This window comes from Fulmarus glacialis, unplaced genomic scaffold (genome assembly GCF_000690835.1).
Source record: "Fulmarus glacialis isolate BGI_N327 unplaced genomic scaffold, ASM69083v1 scaffold69, whole genome shotgun sequence".
NCBI classification, from domain to species: Eukaryota; Metazoa; Chordata; class Aves; order Procellariiformes; family Procellariidae; genus Fulmarus; species Fulmarus glacialis.
The window spans coordinates 64,975-85,256 of NW_009233621.1; the positions used below are offsets into that span (position 1 = coordinate 64,975).

A 20,282-nucleotide genomic window follows, 5' to 3' on the forward strand; every position below is an offset into this window, starting at 1 on the left:
TATTTTAATAAAGCAATCTGGACCTAAATTACAGGTATCATCTTTATTTCAGCCGATAACTTTCTCTAACCTACTTGTACTTCTGTTGTACTGTCTCTGTTGAGATACCAAGAGATGGATGAGTTGAAATTGGTATGAATATTAAAAATTCAATAGGTAGTGCTAGAAAACATTCCTTGTATTCATTATCAGCAATCTTTTAGAACTATTTCCACAGGAACAGATTTTTTTAAAATAAGTTTTATATAAAGAAGGAAAGCAATTTGAATTTATGGATGAAGTAGGTTTTGTTTTTCTGATAGGGGAAGAAAGAGGCTGACACTTATCTGAAAATTCATTTGTGTAGTTTAAAAATATATTTAAAATAAATTAGCATGGATTAAAATTCTCTCCCTATGTACTTATGTACTTAGTGATGTTATCAGTAACATATTGTTTACAACACATGAGAATCACCCATTTGCCAAAGGCTTACTCAAGTGTAGTGTGCTGCTTTAATCTCACCTAAACACATTGCTGCTGAATTTTTGAGCTATATAAGATACGAGGTACAGTGTGGAATTTCCTCAAGTGTGGTTTCCAATTTTCATATTTTTTCAAACTGTCAAAAGAATGTGACATCGATTTTGCTCAGTTTACCAACCCGAAAATCTGAAAGGCAACAAAACATCTTTCTCAGGATTGCTTAATGTGATAGTATAGGTGGGAACTAAATGTTAATGTAACAGTTCATAGTCTTGGAACCCACTGTTGCTGAAAAACAGGAATATCTCTTTTGGTGATTGACAATATTGTTTTTAGGTGGCCTCACACCCTCTCACAGACTTTTAACATTTTGTTTCCAAATGGAAAGTGATTTCAATGAGGAAGATACTGAAGAAATTACTAATTTCTAGTATAGCTTCAGTTTTGTTGTCTGGAATAGTCATGTGCATTAGAATATGGAATAACTATACTGGTCATTGTTTTTCACTCAGTTGCAGCCTTGTATTTCTGATTGCATTTCTTAGTTCTCTTAATGCACCAGAATGTTTACCTTTACAGCAGTTGACAGAATTAAAACACTCTTCTGGAAATTTATTTAATTTTTTTTATAATGTACAAAGCTTCTTATTTTATAATTCATTTTTCTTCATGTTTGTTCTTTCTTGCATATAAAAGATTTTGCAGGGGAGGGAGAGAGAGATAGAGAACTGGCATAAATCAAAAGAAACCCTACAATTCACAGTGTATTTGTTCTTAGTGTATTAGTTTGCAGTGGACCAAGTTATTTATTAAATCCCAATTGATTATGACATAGTTCTACTCAGCTTTTCATTTTAAGTGCTGAGCTGAAGCTTTGTGAAAGAACAAATGCTTTGTGGAAAAAAAGGAGGAAAAAAATTTAAACAATATAGGTTTTAATAGTAGACTGGAGAGAAAGGAACCTTAAAAATACCACAGAAAGCAAAACAAAAGGAACACAGTACTGAAAAGCCAGACCAAAAATATGCATTAACAAGTATATCAAAGTGAGTTTCATTCTGATATGATTACACTGAGTACCAACAATAATATGGACCATGCCAATCTTCTCATAACTAGCTATCAATTTGATGGCTAGATTTTGTGGAAAGGAAGGAGGGAGGACACAGAAAGATACTGGTTGGGTGAAAACTGCAGGGTAAACCAAGAACAGCAAATAGCCAGAGTTGCTTAATACTGACTAGAGGAATAGAAGAGAATAGGAATATAAAAATGGGTGGAAAGTACGGTCTAAAATGAAAAATCTATGATTCTAGATGTAATATAATATATTCTGTATTTCATATAGTCCTATATGAAATGTAATAATGCCTCTGAAATAGCTGAGCTATTGAATTCCTTTTTAAATGTGCCTTTGAGTAGGAAAAATAAAGGAGATGATTAGGAAGTAAGGAAGACCTTTTAAAATTACGTATTGATTCACTAAGAGAAAAAGTCATTAAAAGAGAATTAAGGTTGCCTTCCAGCAAATATAGAAGTTCCTAGATGAAGATTGACACTTGTGAAAATAAGAAAATACACTCCATAAAATGAAGCAAAAATAGTAACAGGCGCAGAAATATGCAGTTAGAATAATAGCTCTACACTACTGCTCTGCTTTATCTGAAATCTTTTATTTTTTTACCATTGTCATAAAGAATGTTTTCAGAACATGTCAGTCTTCAATCCACACCTAAAATGTGGGAAGGCTAAGAAAGATGAGAAACTTCCAAACTCTGTCATCACCAGCTTCAGAAGTCCCTTGGCAATACGGTTTAACCATGTGCATTCGTCAGTCTTATTGTTCACAGCAAGATTTTCTAACCTGTTCTCAGGATTCTGAACCTGTCATACTGCAGCTGGTGAGAGTCCACGACAACGTATAAGTACATAGGTTTGAGGCTTTTTTCTGAGCTGCTGATCAAGAATAAGGCATACTTTGTGATCAGGGGTGAATTATCAGGTGGAACGAGATTATCAATAGCTACTGCCATCTCCTTTAGCTCGAAGGTATGATGGTATTGAGGATGGAACATGTATTTATTTCCCAAGGAAAAAGCAGATATAATTATCTAAGCAACGTTCCCTTGGTACTAGGTAGAAGTCCATCGATGCAATCAGATATCCTGAAAGGCACTGTTCTAGTGTGAACAGCAAGGATATGCAGTTAGCACTGAAGTCTTCCTTTTAAGAACCAAAGATTTTTGTGTTTTTAAATGGAGGGATGTGTCTTTTCATCTCTCTGATCTTTATTTGTGATATAAACACTACATTCAAAAAAATGCTCGATCACTCCTGGTGATTGTATTTGGTTGGAATGAATGCAGGTGGTGTCAGTTTGGATACATTACCAAGAGCTTCTCTGAGGCAACAGGTACCTCTGGGAGCACAATATAGAAATAACATGAACCTTTCACATAGGTCTGTTCCAGAAGTTGAGCCAGCACAAAGGGGTGGTGGATATTTTCTTTTTAATTCTCCCAGTCAAAGTTTTACTCCGTGAGCAGAACAAATACTGTTTAAACCTCAATATCATATGAGTGGAGGAAGAGGAAATGACTGCTACAACTTTTTATATTCTACAGGGCTGGGTATAATTCATGCCATTTTTTAATCCCATTTCTCTAATTTTAGCTAATAAGGCAGCTATAATTCTCAACACTAGAGAAGGTTTTGAACCTTGATTAATTTATGTTCACAAAATACTTTGAGATCCTTGAGTGAAAGGAAGTATAGGAAGTAAAAATTGAGGAAAAATAATTATCAACATTCACATAAAATGTTAGTAATAGGAAAAACTAACATTTAGAGTCACTTAGTTTTTCTGTATCTACAGTAAACACTGTCAGTACATCTGAGATCAAGATAAAAAGTAATTTAGGTATTTTAGGAGGAGGTGCACACATGTATACATGGTTTTGTAATCTATAGATGTGCGTTTGTATAACTCATTTTTGCGGAAATTATTCTTACTGCAGATATACACATTTTCTTTAAAAATTCAGATGCATTTGATTTTCCATTCATTTCCATTTTTTCATATCTTATCTAAAAATTCTGCGATTTTTTTCTAAAATTGCTTAAGATTTCTCTGTAACAATTGGCTACTGATCTTCCACGGATCCCACAGCTCTTTTTCAATTTGCCTGAGCCACAGAGATGTATAAAACATTGAAAGGAAAATTGTAATGAGTGGCTTTGGGGAATTTGTCTAAATTCCTTCCTTACATGTTTCTTTCCATCCTTCTTTCCTTACTCATTCAAATCATTACATTTCTCTTTCTTTATAGAGCAGTATTGCAAGAGCCTGTGTATGGCAATAAGTTACCTCAGGTATGACATGCTGACTGATGGACAAAAATCATTGTGCTGAATGTAGACTCTTGTAAAATCATACTAATACTTAAATAGTTATGTGAGAAAATGGATTTTGTGTGTATAAATGATAAGAATAGGCTACAAGTTGCATTTTATTTTCCAGATTCTATCACAAAATCACAGAAATTCTTCATATCCCATGAAATTCAACAGTTACTGTTGTGAGCATCCCATTCAGTATTTTATGCCAATGAGATATATCTCTATATATGGACTGTGAGAATATTGGCTCTATACTTAATTTTTTAAGACAACTTAAGCTGCTGTAACATTGTGTTATCATTCTTTTGGAAGTAGCAAATATGGGAGCACAGATAAGGCAGTAGGCATTTTTAAATTATTTTAGCTGAATTTTCAAAATAGTAACTTAAAGCATAACAGTCAGGTACTTTCTGTTTGAATGTACTTAGTGAGGGGAAAAAAAGCATTCCCAAAACATTTCTAAAACATAGGAACTGAAAATTGTTATTTATTATTATGTAATTATTACATAATTTTGTTATAAATATTTTATTTTGCAATATAGTCTAAGGCATGAAGATAAATATTTAATATGTTACTCAAGAGATGTATATTACTAGCGTATTCTTCATCTAAGATATCAGCCAAGTTCAAAATTAGAGAAAGATTGTGAAGTAGAACTTGCCACAGGAGTTTAGAGTTCAGGGGTTTGAATCAGATTCCCATCCTGATTCCCAGTATAAAATGTACCTTCAAGTATTTTGTTGTTGTAATGATAAATCATCTGAAGTAACCGAAGAAAAACAATAAGAAAACTTAGTACCACACCGAAACTGCAGAACACAAACCCCATAAAAATAATTTGCTTAAGAATGATTTTATGTGTGTCTATATGATAGCTTCTGTTAAAGATATGAAATCATGACACAGGCTGTGGGGAGCTATGATTTTCCCGATAACCAAATGCGTCCTGCATTTTAGATCTCCAAAGAACTCGGGCAAATTCAATAACTTCGATCTCTTTTTATTTTTATTGCTTTAGACTCAGTCTTTCCAGGACTCTCACAGATTTCACACTGATTGTTGAATCCAAAGCTGCTTAATAAAGTTCAGAGTTGAGCTTCATTGTTCAGCAGCAATTCTTTGATGAAAGCAAATCAAAATGTAAGCATAAAAGGAATGTAACTCTTGTATTTAGGGAGCAAGAAAGGGTCCATCTTCACAGACTGACCAATTTTTAGTGACAGTTAAATAAAGGAAAGAAAAACAATCCCCACAGAGCCTACCATCTGCAGATTTAAGACCAACCACTATGTGAACAGCCTGTCTCATTTTTGTCTGATTAAGAACATTGAAACATTGATACTTCTCATGGTGGCCCATTCTCAATTCTGTACCATGGTGGGAGTCGTTATGTGCATAGTTGGATTGAAGTGAGGTGGCTCTCACATTTAAATAGGGGGTTTTAGAAATGGACTAGAGGGCAAGCAAAGGAGTCATACATGTAGCGAACAGAATCATGTCATGCTGCAGAACGACTTGCAGTCTGCCACACGTTTTCAGGACTGGATCATGAAAACAAGTTTAATATCTTCTTTATAGTTTTACCATTTGTACTCCCTTGTATCAGCACTCAGGGAAAAAAAAGAAAAAAAAAAAAAGAAAAAAAAAAGGTGCTATGTTTAGCACTCAAAAAAACAGGAGGGGAGAACAGATAAATTTGTATAATCTCTCATCTTTCTCCTTGTAGCGGAAGCCAGACCAAGTGCGCAGCTTGCATTATCATCTCTCAGCCTCACTGTTTACTGGCTCAGTTTGCACTTGGTGACATTATTTGACATCCGATTGCCTGTATGCACATACCTGCAGGCAATATGCGCCTATTATACATTTTTGACAGTAGTAGCCTTCTATTGGTTTATAAAAATCAAATGATCCGAAATGAGAAAGTATTTCATCTCAACGCTTCTGTGCTTGCACAGAGAAGCAGCTTGCTGCAAAAGAGACAGCATCATATATGGTGGTGTGAAAGTACCTGCCTCGTGGCAGGGCTTGTGCGACACGACTGCTGCGGGCAGGGAGCTGACCAGGGGCGGGGAGGTCAAGGTACCATTCTGTGTGAGCGCTTGAGAAAGCCAGAAAGAATATTCCTCCAGTAAATTGACAATTCAAAGCCTGGACTTTCTAACGAGCTGTCAGTATATGTAAAACCTGTGTTTATTCTTAGGGTGATGTGGCGTTATCAGCTGAATGATTGATTTCCAAAACCAACCTGCTTCAAATCTTTGAACCAAAAAAGGTTTACACCTGTTAGGGATGAAAGCGATTCCACCAAGCAAAGTAGTAGAAGGGGAAATAGCTTGTAAAAGTAGTTGAAATTGCTTTTCTGAAAAGAGTGGATTTTTATTTGTAAAATCAAAATAGAAAACCCACAAAAGTTCCTGCAGTAAAAATGTACTACTGTTACAGTAAAGGTTGACACATCGTGGCCTATTCTTCATGCTTCAGCATAATATCTTGTGTGAATGCAGCCTTCCAAAAAAAAAAAAAAAAAATCAATCCATTAAAGCGAACACTTTAGCAAAAGGGTGAATTTTATTCAAAGCTGAGTGATCTGATACTGCCTTATTCGACTTTGTTAAGGTGGGGGTAAGTGGGAAAGGAAATACAAAAGTCCCCTGTCCCAGTGGATTATGGGGTGGTGAATTCTAATTGGGAGGTAAATCGTGTTTGTGTTATCTGTGGAGACTGGCCTCTGTTAATTGGCATGCTGAGATCATTTTGAAATGGTTGATATAACACCGTGGTCCATTGAACAGGAAGCTCTGCTGTTTTCACAGTTTGATAATCAATGCATCACTGCACACAATTCCTTTCAAATGTGTGTTTGTTTGTCCTGTTTGCTTAATTGAACAGCTGCAATTAATGTTACATACAACTGAATGTTAATTCATGGAAGAAGAGAATTTTGCTTCTTCATTATAATTTTATGTATAAATTGGAAACCTATGTAACATTAAGTGTTAACTGAGTGCACAAATTCGTAGGTTTAATCAACCAGACGTGATAAATCGTATTTTGTACGAAAAAGAATTGATTATTAGCTGAGTTTTTCTTTTAAATTCAGCATCGCTTTATTAATATGCATACACCTCATTCACAAGAACAACAATTGCTACTTGAAAACTTGTGAAAGAATACAGTATTGTCTTGTAAAAAAACTAACGTTGGTGAATACAGTTCATTGCTTTCTCCTGATCTCTGGGACAGATCTTAACAAGTTTGTGGTGATAAATTTTGCTTAACGATTCACTGAAATATTTCCTATGTATTTAACCCCTTAACTGAACTTACAGCATGACAGTACTCTTTCAGTTGTTGCTAAATTTTGCAAAATGTTATTTAAGGTGCTGTAGCAATCCAGTTAGAGCCTGAGTTTGTGTTTCAGGGTGGTTATGCTGCCTACCGGTATGCCCAGCCTGCCACTGCCACTGCAGCTGCCTACAGTGACAGGTAAGACCTCATTTACTGCTAATAAATATTTGACCAGTGGAAGCTGAAGATGATTCTATAAATTTGCCTTGTTGAAGTCTCATAACTGTCTTGTTGCTCTGCAGATAATTGTGATATCTAAAGCAGACTGTTTTATTATAATCCATGAATAGCCATAAATTGAGAGATTTTAGGCCTTAATTGAGAATCAGGCATGAGATGTGCACATTCCCAAGCTGTAGATCATCTAGTTAATGTCTGTGACCCTTGTACTGTGTAGATAAATATATGTACAGCTTCATGATGGTCTGCTACTAAAGATCATTATTCGTCTTAGGAGTATTATTTCAGCTGATTTAGAACCTGAACCTATTGAGTGCCCTCAGTTCTCATTGACGTTGTTTTAGTCAGTGGAAACTGAGAATGAACTGTGTCTAAGCTTGAACTTAGGAAGCTTTTCCAAGGAAAAACAATATTTCTTCCATTTGCTTTCTTTCCAGGCATTTGATTTTTTTGAAACACTGAAAAAAATTCAGTTATTCTTCTTTTGCTCTGTATTTTTATCCTCAAAATGTAAACTGCATTTGGTGAAAATAATACCAGGAATAAAAGATTATTAAAATCTGCATAACGGAAACATGCAAAGACTTAACTTCTATAAACTAAAAGCCATGTCACATAAATTAATTTGTCTTCTTGCAAGGTGAAAATTGGGACCCCTTTGAAGCTAATGTCTAAATTGCTATTGACTTCAGTAGGAATAGGATTTTGTCAAATTGCATAAAATTAAGTCTTTGCAGTGTGTGGACATGATTTTGAATGAAAAGAAAGAATATCCTATGTTTTCTTCATAAACTGTACCCTTAAGAAAATCTATGCTATCTTTAATACTTTTCAAGTACTTGAAGAGTGTACAGTCGTAAAGGGAGGATGTATATTGTGAAAGACACATGCATATATTTGCTTCACAATAGCAGTGAGAAGTAAGGTCACACTTCTCAATTCCTGATATAAGAAAATTTTCCCTTGGGATCATGGAGATAATTTCTTAAGTCTTGAATATGTATTGAAAAATTTCTTTAGATGCTAAATTAGACATTGTTTTAAATGTTTCTGTTTCTTAAAGAAATCAACAGATTAAGAAATTTCAGTGAACTATTTCTTAGATTGAAGTGCTGTTCATGGATTCTGTATTTTTAGAACAAAGTACCATGGTATGAATGTTACAATGCTATGCATGCTTATTTGCCTTTTAAATGCTTATTCTGGGTAATGAAGATATACTTTTAAAAGTTATGTGAATAAAATAATTTGCATGTGTGGCTGAGGCATGCTGTGTCAGACAGGTAAGCAAGTTACTTTCTATTAATTTTGGATCAGTAATATCAACTAGATATGTGCTGTACGCACTTTGTTCGCGATGTACTATTTCTACTTAGGGTAACCTACAAAGGTGAAGTGCTACTCAGTAGTTTCATTTCATTTCCACAAAGGTGTGTTAGCATGTCGCAGCTCTAGTATTTTTCTGTGAGCTTATAACGCAAAACAATTCCTGCTTCTAAAAACTTACTAAACTGAAAGGACAAAATTATAAATAACCTCCTGTGGTTAGTCATTTTTTGCCAGATATCATTCAGGTGTCCCTGGATCATTTTATAGGGTGTTTATTCCTATGAATAAATGAATTTCTGAAAACCTCTACGTTACATAGAGAAACTGAACAATATCAAGATGACTTTTAAATACTTTAATTATGAATTAATGTACCTTCTCATAAACCAAACCAAATGCTGTGATAAAACATCAGTTTATCACATATTCTGCTATGGGTAGAGAGTCAACATCACTAAGAGTTATGCTGACAAAAAAAGTAAAGGATTTGTCTAAGATGATAGTGCTCTTAAAGGCTGTAAAGGAAGCTTGAGATGGCATCAGTAATAATGCAGTTGTTACAACCCTTAATTATTTTTTTGAAAAAATGTCTAATTTTCAGATACACTTTGTGTATAATTAGAATTGTAATAACCTGTCTTTTCTTGCATAATTTTAAGTATCTTAAATTAATTTTATATCTTTGGATTTTTTTTAATTTAGCTTCTCTTTTTAAATGTGGTTAACCCTCATCTTCGATCTGCTTCCCCCAAAAGAATATGGTTTCTTGTCTTAATTACAAATATTGTAGCTGAATTTCTTTATGGGAGAACCCTAAAACTAGCATAGAGAACAAAACAAATAACAATCTGCTCAAACATTTCTCTGCATATGGGAAACTATGTACAAACATGGATACCTCTGATTACTCACAGCTACAGTTTGCTTAATTTAACTTTTCATTCATTTTTTAATGAATTTAATTGAGCAACTTTTATGAATTACTAATATTGAAAGTGCTGAAATATAGTTCAGTACAACTGCTTGTCTTTTCTCCTCAATGTAATAATCATCTGCTGTCCTCTGACAATATTGAAGATTCCATATCTCCTTATACTACTCTTATTTATTGTTGATTTGAGCCCCTATTTAATTTAATTACACATGAAATATATTTATTGTGTATGTGTAAACAATGCCCAGAAAAATGAAGTGAGTATGTACTATTGAAGCAGTGACATATCGTGGAAATACTACTTCATATTCATTTAAAAAAATTTAAAAAGCTTTATTTTTTTTATCACAGCTCATATACATGATGAATGGCAATGTTCCATGTTTGACATGCTTCTTAAGTCAGGAGATGGAAAGAGGAAATCTTTAGATTGGAGACGTTTTGGTAAATTAAAAATAAAGGTTAACAGAAAGATTTGAGACTCCAGAATCAATACACCAAGTCAATGGATAATGATCACTGTAAGAGAGCTCTATTGTGAAAAAATGCAATGGTATCCTTGTTTGTCACAGCTGGAAATATTGCTGGAAATAGGCAAAGAACAGATATATAGGGGAGAATCAGGTGGCAAGGAAATCTCATGAAACAAATCAACACAAAGCCCTAAGTATTTCTTAAGACAAATCACGTACTCGTAAAAACAATTTCACGATGGAGGTAGACCTTGCAGATTTCTCCAGTCATTTCTTAGAAGTGTAAAACAAAAACAACAAAGCAAACAAAGAGAAAGGTACAGTTTTTTTTTTTTAATTTATGAAGCAATATAATCACTGAATACAACCTCAAAAAAATTTAGAATTGGATTTTTATACTGTGTGATCTATCATCACACTAAATTGCACTTAAAGATTTGAAGCTTTTTGCAGAAGTGGATCAAAAAAAATCATGTTTATCTTTCCAATATTTAAAATATTTCTGATAATTTTTCCAATTTTTATAACTGGTAAAAGGGGACCTACTGATCTATATATGTTCTTCACATAGGAGCTTTGCCTGCCAAACTCTTTAAACCGAGAGTGTTTGGAAAAAATAATTGTAAGGACATGCAAAAGATACTAAATCAGATGTCAATAAAATGTTCGTACAGCTTTTAGTCAGCTTTCTTGTAATATTTTCAAAATATAAATAAAAATATAGTTAGATTTCTGTGCAAGTCTGAAGTAATAGAAACTGGCCAAGTCATCAAGTTATATATTTATGAGGTAGAAGAAGTCAAAGCATGGCAGTGGGGCGTATTGTCATTTTGTCATTGCATGTTCACTTGATGTTGCTAGTATGTCTGTAATGCTGTATTGGATTTTACAGATCCATCACATAGCTCAGTGAATGGCTTGCTTGAATTAAGCCTATGGGCAGACTTATTCACATTGATTGGCTATTGGTTTTGTGTTTTATGATTTGATTATTGCATCTTCGATCGGAGTAAGAAAAATGTTCCTTTCTTGCATATTAACTTTGTCAGCAATATTTATGGAAGTGTATATGGTAGTTTAATAAAACAAAACCCCAGTAATAGTAAACTTAGCCTTGTCTGAAAGGCAGAGTCATTTCACTTGTACTGCTTGCTAACCCTGTTGTATTTAATAATGATAATTATGTGTGTTTATATATGTATGATTGTGTATTCATATATATACACACATTCCCCATCCATCATCCACCCACAAACACGCACACACACACACCCGCGCACACGCACACACACACACACATACATATGTACAGAGGTATTTTGCTCTGAAGGTAATTCCCTTTTTCTAATATAGTGTCAAATTTAAATCTCACTAGAAACAATGGGAAGATTCCCATTGACAACTTCTGGATTAGATCCCTCATCACTGGAAGCTGACCTCTTTTTTTCACTGATCTTTTTTAAAAGCAAATAAGGCATATTCCAAAATATTTTGCATGTAACACTTTGTAGTATAAAATATATATTTTTTTCACTATCAGTTTGTGTTACATGTTCTGTGGTCATACGTAGGATTTTGTATGAAATTTGAGAGAGGAGATTTTGTTGTATGGAAGTTGTGTATCTTCCAGATCTGAAATCTTACTCCTGGTAAAATCCTGATATTCTAATAGTTTACATTTGTAACATGCCTATGTGGAGTATCCATTTTTGTCAAAGTAGTGTCTACAGAGATATAACTTAATATATTTTCCAGTTCTCTTTGGGCAAGTAGTAGACAGTAATACTTGATATTTTTGGTCAGATTATCCTAAAATAGAATAGCTACAGATTTGATTTAATTGGAAACATGCTCATTAAAGAATGAAAAATTAGAATGAAGAATAAAAATGCACAAAATACAAAATGTGAGCTTCTGTAGATGGAGGTGACTTTTTTTGTATATTGTAGACTTTAAGATCTTCTATTTTATGAATAAAAAATGAAAACCACTATAGTTTTATTCAAATTATTTTCTCTTATTAAGGATCTTACTAGTGATATATACTAAAAGTTAAGGTTTTGAGAGCATATAAAATATAATAGCATCTTCACTCAGAATTTAATTTCCCATTAAATAATTTTATAGGAGGATAAATATTTTAAAATGTAGTACTTCATTCATTTCATGATTGTACTTTTTAAGATTTAGGAAAAAGAGCTTCTATACACAGTTTTAATTTCTAAATTAATTGGGTTGGAAGAGGAAAAAGAATAGAATATAGCAATAACTTTACTCTTCTACTCCCAGCTGGAACCTTCAAACCTTTTTGAATTTTGCTATACAAGTTGAATCTTGAGAAATGGAGAAGTTTGGGGGACAAGATGATACATAAGCAAGAATTATATAGACCATATCCTGAGCTACTCAAATTTTGAGAATGAAAAGGATCAGTTAGCATCTTGACCAGGTACAAAGGTTGCGTTTAGCTTTTGTAACAGCAATAATATAGCATATATTTAACACTTTTCTTCTTCAAACACTTAGGTTTGATGTGGTGGTGTTTGATTGGTCTAGTTTTTTTCTGTTTATCCTGTGTGGTAGCTAAAGCTTGTTTATTTCCTAATACTGCAAATAAAAATAAAATCATTCACTTTGCTATTACAGAGAGGTAATGGATTTGGGCACCTACCTATTAGGCGTGTATGTCTTTATGTCTGTATCTTCTGATCTGTGGCAAACTAGAGGATCACTGGCATCGTGTTAATATTTCATAATCCATGTTCATCACTCAGATCACTGTTTTGGGGATGACTGGAGTATGTGACTCATATTATAGCCATAACAGTACCTTTTAGTGAAGGAATTAGAAAGTAAAAGTGGATGATTACGAATAAAGACAATGTAGCAGAAAAAAAAAATAATCAAAGAGTTTAAAATACTATGAACAGAGAGTTTCATATAGAGCTAGCTGAAATAAACATGTATTGCGTAGAGTACTTTCTAATGACTGAAACATGGTTCATCCTTAAATATTGTAGATATACCACTTTTTGGGGAGACACAGCGAGTCATATTAATGTAGGAAAACATGGCAAACAATTACATTTCATAAAAATATAATCTCCTACGAAGTCTGGAAAGCTACTTTATATACTTTGATGTTTTAATACATTCCTCTAATATTTGGTAAATTAACATGTTTTCTGATACTTTGAAGGCTTGATTCACCTGTGTGTAACATCAGTATTCATGTAATATCATGTAATTATTAAAACTACTCCACTAGTTCAATTCTGAGGTAATACACTAGTGAGAAAGCTTAGGGTTTCTGCCCCAGAATGATGGTAAACACCGATTATGAAACTTTTATCATGTCAGAGCTTGTATTCTTCATATCCTGCTTCTACTTCTCTTTCCTGTAATTTCCATTCTCCTTCACTGTAGTATCAAGGGATATTTTAAGAATCCCCATAGGCAAGGTAAGGCTTGGCTATTACTGTAAAATCTGGTTTGGCATCCATGCTGGAAGTCATGAAGAAAAAATTGAGAGAGAAGGTAGAGGAACTCTAGAGCCTAGATTTCCATACCTGGCTTCCTAAAGTGCTCCAAGTTTAAAGATGCTGAGTACTTTTGCTGCCAGTTTCTTCCTGAACATAGTGGGAGCTGTTAAATGCTTATAATTAAAAAAAAAAAAAAAAAAAATCAGTCCACCTATTCTGACATTTACATATCAACTTCAATATCCTTGCTTTCTTTTTGTTTAATATATTTAGCCTACATCAGGTTATATACATGAGTTTTAACTTGGGGGTTTCTTACTTTAAAATAAAAGTTCATAGTAAATAACTGTGATTATAAATATATTCCTTTGATGCATTTTAATGCATGCTTTTGCTCTAAAAAGAGAAAAAAAAAAAGCATTGGTTAACATTTTAAAAGTAGGAATTATCTCTATAATAGTTCATATGGGCTTCTTCACTCTTAGAGGATATTGAAAGAAAGTGTGACTTCAAAATTTTCGAGTGTGTTGTATTCAGCAGAGTGGATAAATATGGAGTTAGGGAGTTACTAAAACATTGATTCCTAATCCAACAGACCAAAACTGTTACAGTCTATTGGGTCAATACCTGTGACATGATAGACCGTAACAGTTCCTTTGGACATGTCAGTGTCTAATTATACACTTTTTAGTTTTCAGATCATTGACTTGATAGACCACAAAGAGGCAGATTAGAACATGCTATAAGTATTGTCAACCTGAGTGCTTCCACTGTGAGTGCTTTAAAAGCAAGAAGGAATTAAGGGCATTGTAAGTCAGAGAGAAGATGAAGGAATTAAAAGTTATTAATAAAATATGGAATGAATTGGATATAGTATTCATGGATTAGCCATGTAATTTGCAATGTGTTTTAGGCAAGGTGAAGAAGTGTTAGAAGAACAAACTTAAAATAACTATGTAGATTAAATTAAGAAAGAGGCAATTTACACTCTTGCATGTTTTTACTGTAGCATTTCCCACCTCAAAGGAGTCTAAAGCATTTGGTTAGGTATTTAAATAGAATTTTTTTTCACATACCTTTGCGCTCATCAAGTTTCTAATGCTCTAGGAACATACCTGTGTCAAAACAGCAGTTTGTAAGAATACTGCACAGCAGAAAAGAAAGTTTACCCATGTATGCTAAAGAACAACTTTTTTGTGAAAACTGCTATAGAATGTTTCATATACATGCAGAAAAATGTAAGGTCTGTGTTTAAACCAAACATGTACCAGCCTCTCAACTCCATTTTGTTTTTCTTGAATGAATTCTTAAATAATCCTGGCGAAGTTTTCATATATATGGTATTTTAGTTATAATGTGAAAAAATGATGTTGTAAAGTAATTTGTAGAGTCATTCAAACATTAAAATAATTTAAAGGGAAAGAATTTTTGTTATTGCTAAAGAAGTTTTATAATTATACCTCTGTATATTAGGAGATTTTATTGTGGATAAAATGGTGGTTACTAGTAAACCATAATAATAATTATGAAATCAGAAACAAATATAGAGTATGTTTTAATGAGACATTGTTTTAAAGATGACATGATATACATAAAGAATAAATCCCCCAACAAAATAAATACATATTTTGTTATGTATTTTACTGGATAAAATACTGATTCTTTACGCGAAGCTGAGTTCAAAATGCTATACTGTTTGCCCTAAAGAGAGTGAAAAATATGTCCAAAATATAGTAATAAATTTTTTTTTCAAATATAAATGATAAAACTTCAAAAATAGCCTTAATTTAGCAGTCTGGGTGATGCTGACATCAGTTAACATTACTGACATGGAGCACTTCTGAAATAAAATTACTGGATTACTTCTTCAAGGATTTAGTTTAAGTGTGTAGACTGTGTGAATCACAGTAAAAGGCAAATAATCTTAGAGCAGTTACGCCACTGACATCAGTAGGAATTCTAGTATTGATTTATGTGGTGTTCAGAATTTCACCTATTAGTTTTAGGTTTCACTTTAAAATGTTAAGATTCACTTAAAAATCATCTGTGTTCCTCTTGCAGATAAATATGCATATTTATACTATGTATATTGTATTACTACTAATAAATACATTTATACTATGTATAGCATATTATGTAATACTTCATACATAGAAAAATTCCACTGATACAGCAAGTAATATGAATTAGAACGAAGCGTATTTGTATAGCTCTGATTAAAAAACAAAAAAATCAGGAAATAAAATATGTGTAGATTTAAAATGTAGGTGAAAGGGCTACAGGTTTTTCCACTGGTTGTGATGTAAGACATTGTCCACGTTTTGGCAATATATTACAAATAATCATATTTTTCACAACAACTATACTAAGTTGCAAAGTATAGCACCAATTTGCTAGACATTTTCTTTATACAGTCTTTGAGGGGTAATGGGAGGAGAGAGAGGGGCAGTTCATCTACAAGACATTGCCATGGAAGCATTATATCTGCACTGTATGTAGTATGGGCAGCTTGTCATTTCCCTAACATGCTTTCCGGTATTAATATTAGGCTATGCTAAAAGGAGTCTCTCTCTTGTAGTATCTGAATGGCTTATTTAGTTAGCTCAATAGAGGGCTAAAAAAGATGCCTGTCCATCTGCTGGGGAAAGCCTGACATAAGAATACAAATTATGAGAAAGCATCTTCTGTTGACCATTTTTCTCTTCAGGTTTTTTCTTTTTTTTTTTTTTTTTTTTTATGAGTAAATGGAATAATACAGGCATATCACCCGTCTTGGGAATGCACATTTCCACTAGTGTCCAGAAGAGTTAGGAATTTTTTTCTTTTTTCTTTTTTTTTTTTTTTTCTTTTCTTGAAGGTGTGCTTTTCACAATTGGAAAAGTGCTTTTTGGTATTAACATGACTTATTCCAGTTCAAGAAGTTGTGTGACTGGTGGCAGGATAAAATTTAATGAGAGAGATTTCTTAACTTTTCAGTCTCCTGCTGTCTTTGGCAGTCTGAATTATGTTAGAGACATCTTGTCATTGGCTAAATCACACTGAAATGTCCTGTATTGAGCAGAAGGAAGACACAGATAAAAAGCAATGCAGAGGTGCCTAACCTGGCAGTCAAATTAAGGGCTTGGTTAAGCCACTTGGAAACAGGCATCTAGTGCCATTTGAGACGCCCTAGGGCATGTCAGACACCCATGCAGGCAGAGGTGACACTGGACCTTCTGGAGTGGCAGCTGAGTCCAGGCAGATGGACGAGCTGCCTTTGCCTGGGCAATCAAGATGAGCTGTAGTGTTTTCTGTGAGGTAATATTTACAGAAGTAGCTACGTTTTACTACATACACTTCCAAGGCCTGCTTCAAAATTTCAGAAAAGAAATGGTCAGGAATGGTGGAGTTGGGAGATGCATTATCTCTTGACAATGGAAGCAGAATACCTAAGTGACAGCGGAATATCTGCATCTTCCTCTTTATCTTGGCATCATTATTAGTAGTTAGGTTGAACAAGCAATTCTGCAGAAAAAAAAAAGAACCTGGCATGGAAGAAATTAGTCTAAAAGTAAAATATACTTTCCTCATGCACATCAGGTCAACGAAGTTACTGTTAGTGTTGTTGAAGCTTGATACCACATGAGTTACTTTCTGTTTATAGTTTTATTTTCACTTCATGTCATATATTTTAAAGGTATGGCTGTAAAGTTGTTTAGTTGTCTTTGTGTTGTGATTCAAATGCTATGAGTATGATAATGTACTTTGATCTTACAATAATGGGAATATAAAGCACGATAATAGCAAAATCAACCTTCTTATTATAGTTGTTATGCTAATATTAAAAAGTTAAAATTCTTTGATAGCCTTGATATTTAAATTTAGGACACTAGAAAGGAGGGAGTTGGGGAGGACTTCATAAAATGATTTTAGAGGGAAACTCTGAAACTTTTTCCATACTTTAATATTACAGAAACTATTTAAGCAGCCAGCCGCCAGCTATGTTATAATTCATCGTGAAAAAGCCCTCAACATTAGAGTCCTAACAAGAGCAACGAAGCCTTAAAGTTTAGAGCATGAAGGAAAAATAAAGTATCTTTAATAATATAATGGAGAAATGTATAGATGTACCACCTATAACACTTCTGGGAAAAATCATTGCTGCACTATATAGTTAGCACCAGATCCTTGGATAATACAGTTTGGAATAGCTCCAGTGAAGTCAGTGCTTTCAGTTAAGCTGTATCAATTTTACTGGCTGAGGTTCTGATCCATGAATTCTAAATACTAGCTGTATTTGTAAATCCCCTGGTGGTCTTACCAGAAAAAGTCAGCTGATTACATATAGTTTAAATCTTCCCACTGTAACTTCTGTATTGTGTTTGCCTTCATCTTAATTTCCTATGTTCTGGGGCTCTGCACTGTTTTCAGCAGTTGCTATATTTTTGGGAGGGGGGGCTGCATCTCTGTGTTAAGCAAAATTATTTCTGTCTAGTTTTGTGAAGTTAGTAAGCAAAGTCAAGAATTCTAGTGTATGAAATATAATCACTGTATCTTAATGGATTATAATTTCTTTTACATTTCAAATTTCTTAGAGTTAGTGTGATTATTTTTAGGGAAATCCCGATTTCTTAAAATCCCACTTGACCTCTATTATGGCTTCTATTTTATGGAAGCTCTTTGCTGCCAAGAAGAGGGACTAAAAACTTCTGTGAGTGTTGGGTGAAATTATATGTGTGTCAAAATTTTGTTCTTAATCATGTGCTGTGTAAAAAATTAATAGTGTTGAAAAGTCCAGTTGTCACCCAGCCTTTAGGGAGAAGACAGGACACAGACAACACTTAGTAATTTGTCCCATGTGCCCTATAAACATAGGTTCTTACACCCACAATGACCTACACAAATAAACTTCCCAGACACAGCTGTGAGTGCTTTTGTACATCTGAAGAATAGCAGGGCCAATGACTGTCGGAGGGAAAATGCGGTATTAGGTTGATGCTTTTTTAGGAATATATAGTAGTGCAGACAAAGAAAGAGGACCACTGCCTTTCCCAGGGTGGGGTGACTATATGGAAACTTTTAGGGTGAGCACTCAGAGTAACAGTCTGTCCTGTAATTAGGTTGGAATTGTGCTTCATGATGGTTAGATTCCTTAAGTCATAAAAAAGAGCATCTGAGACCCGTTGTCTGAATCTCTTTCTATCTTCCACTTCCAAGTTCTGAATTTTCCAACCAATAGTAAAGTAGCCAAATCACGTACGGGTCAGGCAGGATCAGCGGTTAGGTCTGTACTGTACACCCAATTTCTGTTATAAGCTTCTGCTCTTTCTGAGCTCCGTTCTACTTTAAATTGCCACTGACCTTTCAAATAAATTCTATTTAGATGTAGAAAATGTGATAAAAGTTGTATATATTTATGTGTAACTGAATTATCAGACTTTCAGTATTTATGAAAACTTTCACTCTATTTTCTCAGTGAGGAGAAACTCCCAACTTTCCACATGTGAAGGAGCCTAAAGTTCCAGGATTGTATCAAAGATGGTATAAAACAGAATTCCTCTCTCTGTTTTGGTATCTATTTGACATTCCAGTAGCTGAGATCATTGGTGATACTAATCACTATTGGTGATAGTATTCATGAGGATGGGAAACATTCAGGGAATTTTGGAAAAGTTTGAAGGAAAGTGATAAATGTTCGTTAAACAGAAATGCTTTTAATACTCTAACTTATTTTTTCCTGATGGAGCATGTAAAATACATCTATGCTAAAAGCTAATCAACCTCATTGGAATATCAGGTATCTCAAACTTGAAACTAACTCTCAGAGTATGTAGATGAAAAGAGAGTCAAGACTATTTAAACATGCTTACAGAAAAGATTTCTGTAGAAATAAAAGCTAAAAATACTACATAGTAATTACAATTTGTTGATGTGGTTCTACTAGACTTCATATATAAAGTCTTACTTAAGCTTAAATTCGGTGTTGATATGCATGTAGCTTCTGTATTAAGTCAATATGCTTTAGAATGAATGTATAGAAGTTTTCTCTGTAGTACTTCAGCACAGTTAAGGTGACTTGTCAGGAGCAAGACCGTAAAAGACAGCTCTTCTTGAAAATGGGTAGATGCAACATTTTGGCAAGGGAAAGTACTGACAAAATATATTTATGAAATATCTTAGGCCTCTTAATTACTTGTGGTAGTATAAACATGCTAAAGAAATTAGGCTATGGGATTTAAAAAAAAAAAAAAATTAAACAAAATTGCACAGTCCAGAAGGCCTAATTTCTGTGAGTACATAACATTTACTGAAGTCATTTGTAATTAGTAATATTTTTCACTAAATAGCGTATATAATGAAAAACCTTAGTCAAGCTTCACTTAAAATCCTGTTCTTCACTTGCTTAAATATTTTTGTTTAATACTTTATTATCTAAGTCTTTCAATTCAGTGGCCTGCTTTAATTTAGAACAGGGTACTTTTAGTCAGGTGATTGCAGTTGAACCTGAAAATATTTTACGCTCTTTGAAGTTTGATGTTGCAGAGTGTGGTTTTGATTCTGGCAGTTGGACTTTTCCTGCCCACCTCATGCCATCACGAAAACTTTCAAGCAATATTTGGTTTTATAGTGCAAGCCCTGTCTCTGTCTAAATACAAATTATTAGATTAATAATGACTGAAAGGCATT

The 20,282-nt window shown here is 33.7% G+C and overlaps 1 protein-coding gene across 1 annotated transcript in view; it reads left to right on the forward strand.

Annotated features, from left to right (window-relative positions):
- RBFOX1 (RNA binding protein, fox-1 homolog (C. elegans) 1) overlaps nucleotides 1-20,282 on the forward strand; it is a gene marked incomplete at its 5' end in the record, with an annotated part of 100,382 nt that overhangs the window by 59,914 nt on the left and 20,186 nt on the right. The window contains one exon of the mRNA XM_009585361.1: nucleotides 7,292-7,356. Within this exon, the coding sequence (XP_009583656.1) occupies nucleotides 7,292-7,356 (65 nt within the window). The remainder of the gene's footprint in view (nucleotides 1-7,291; nucleotides 7,357-20,282) is intronic.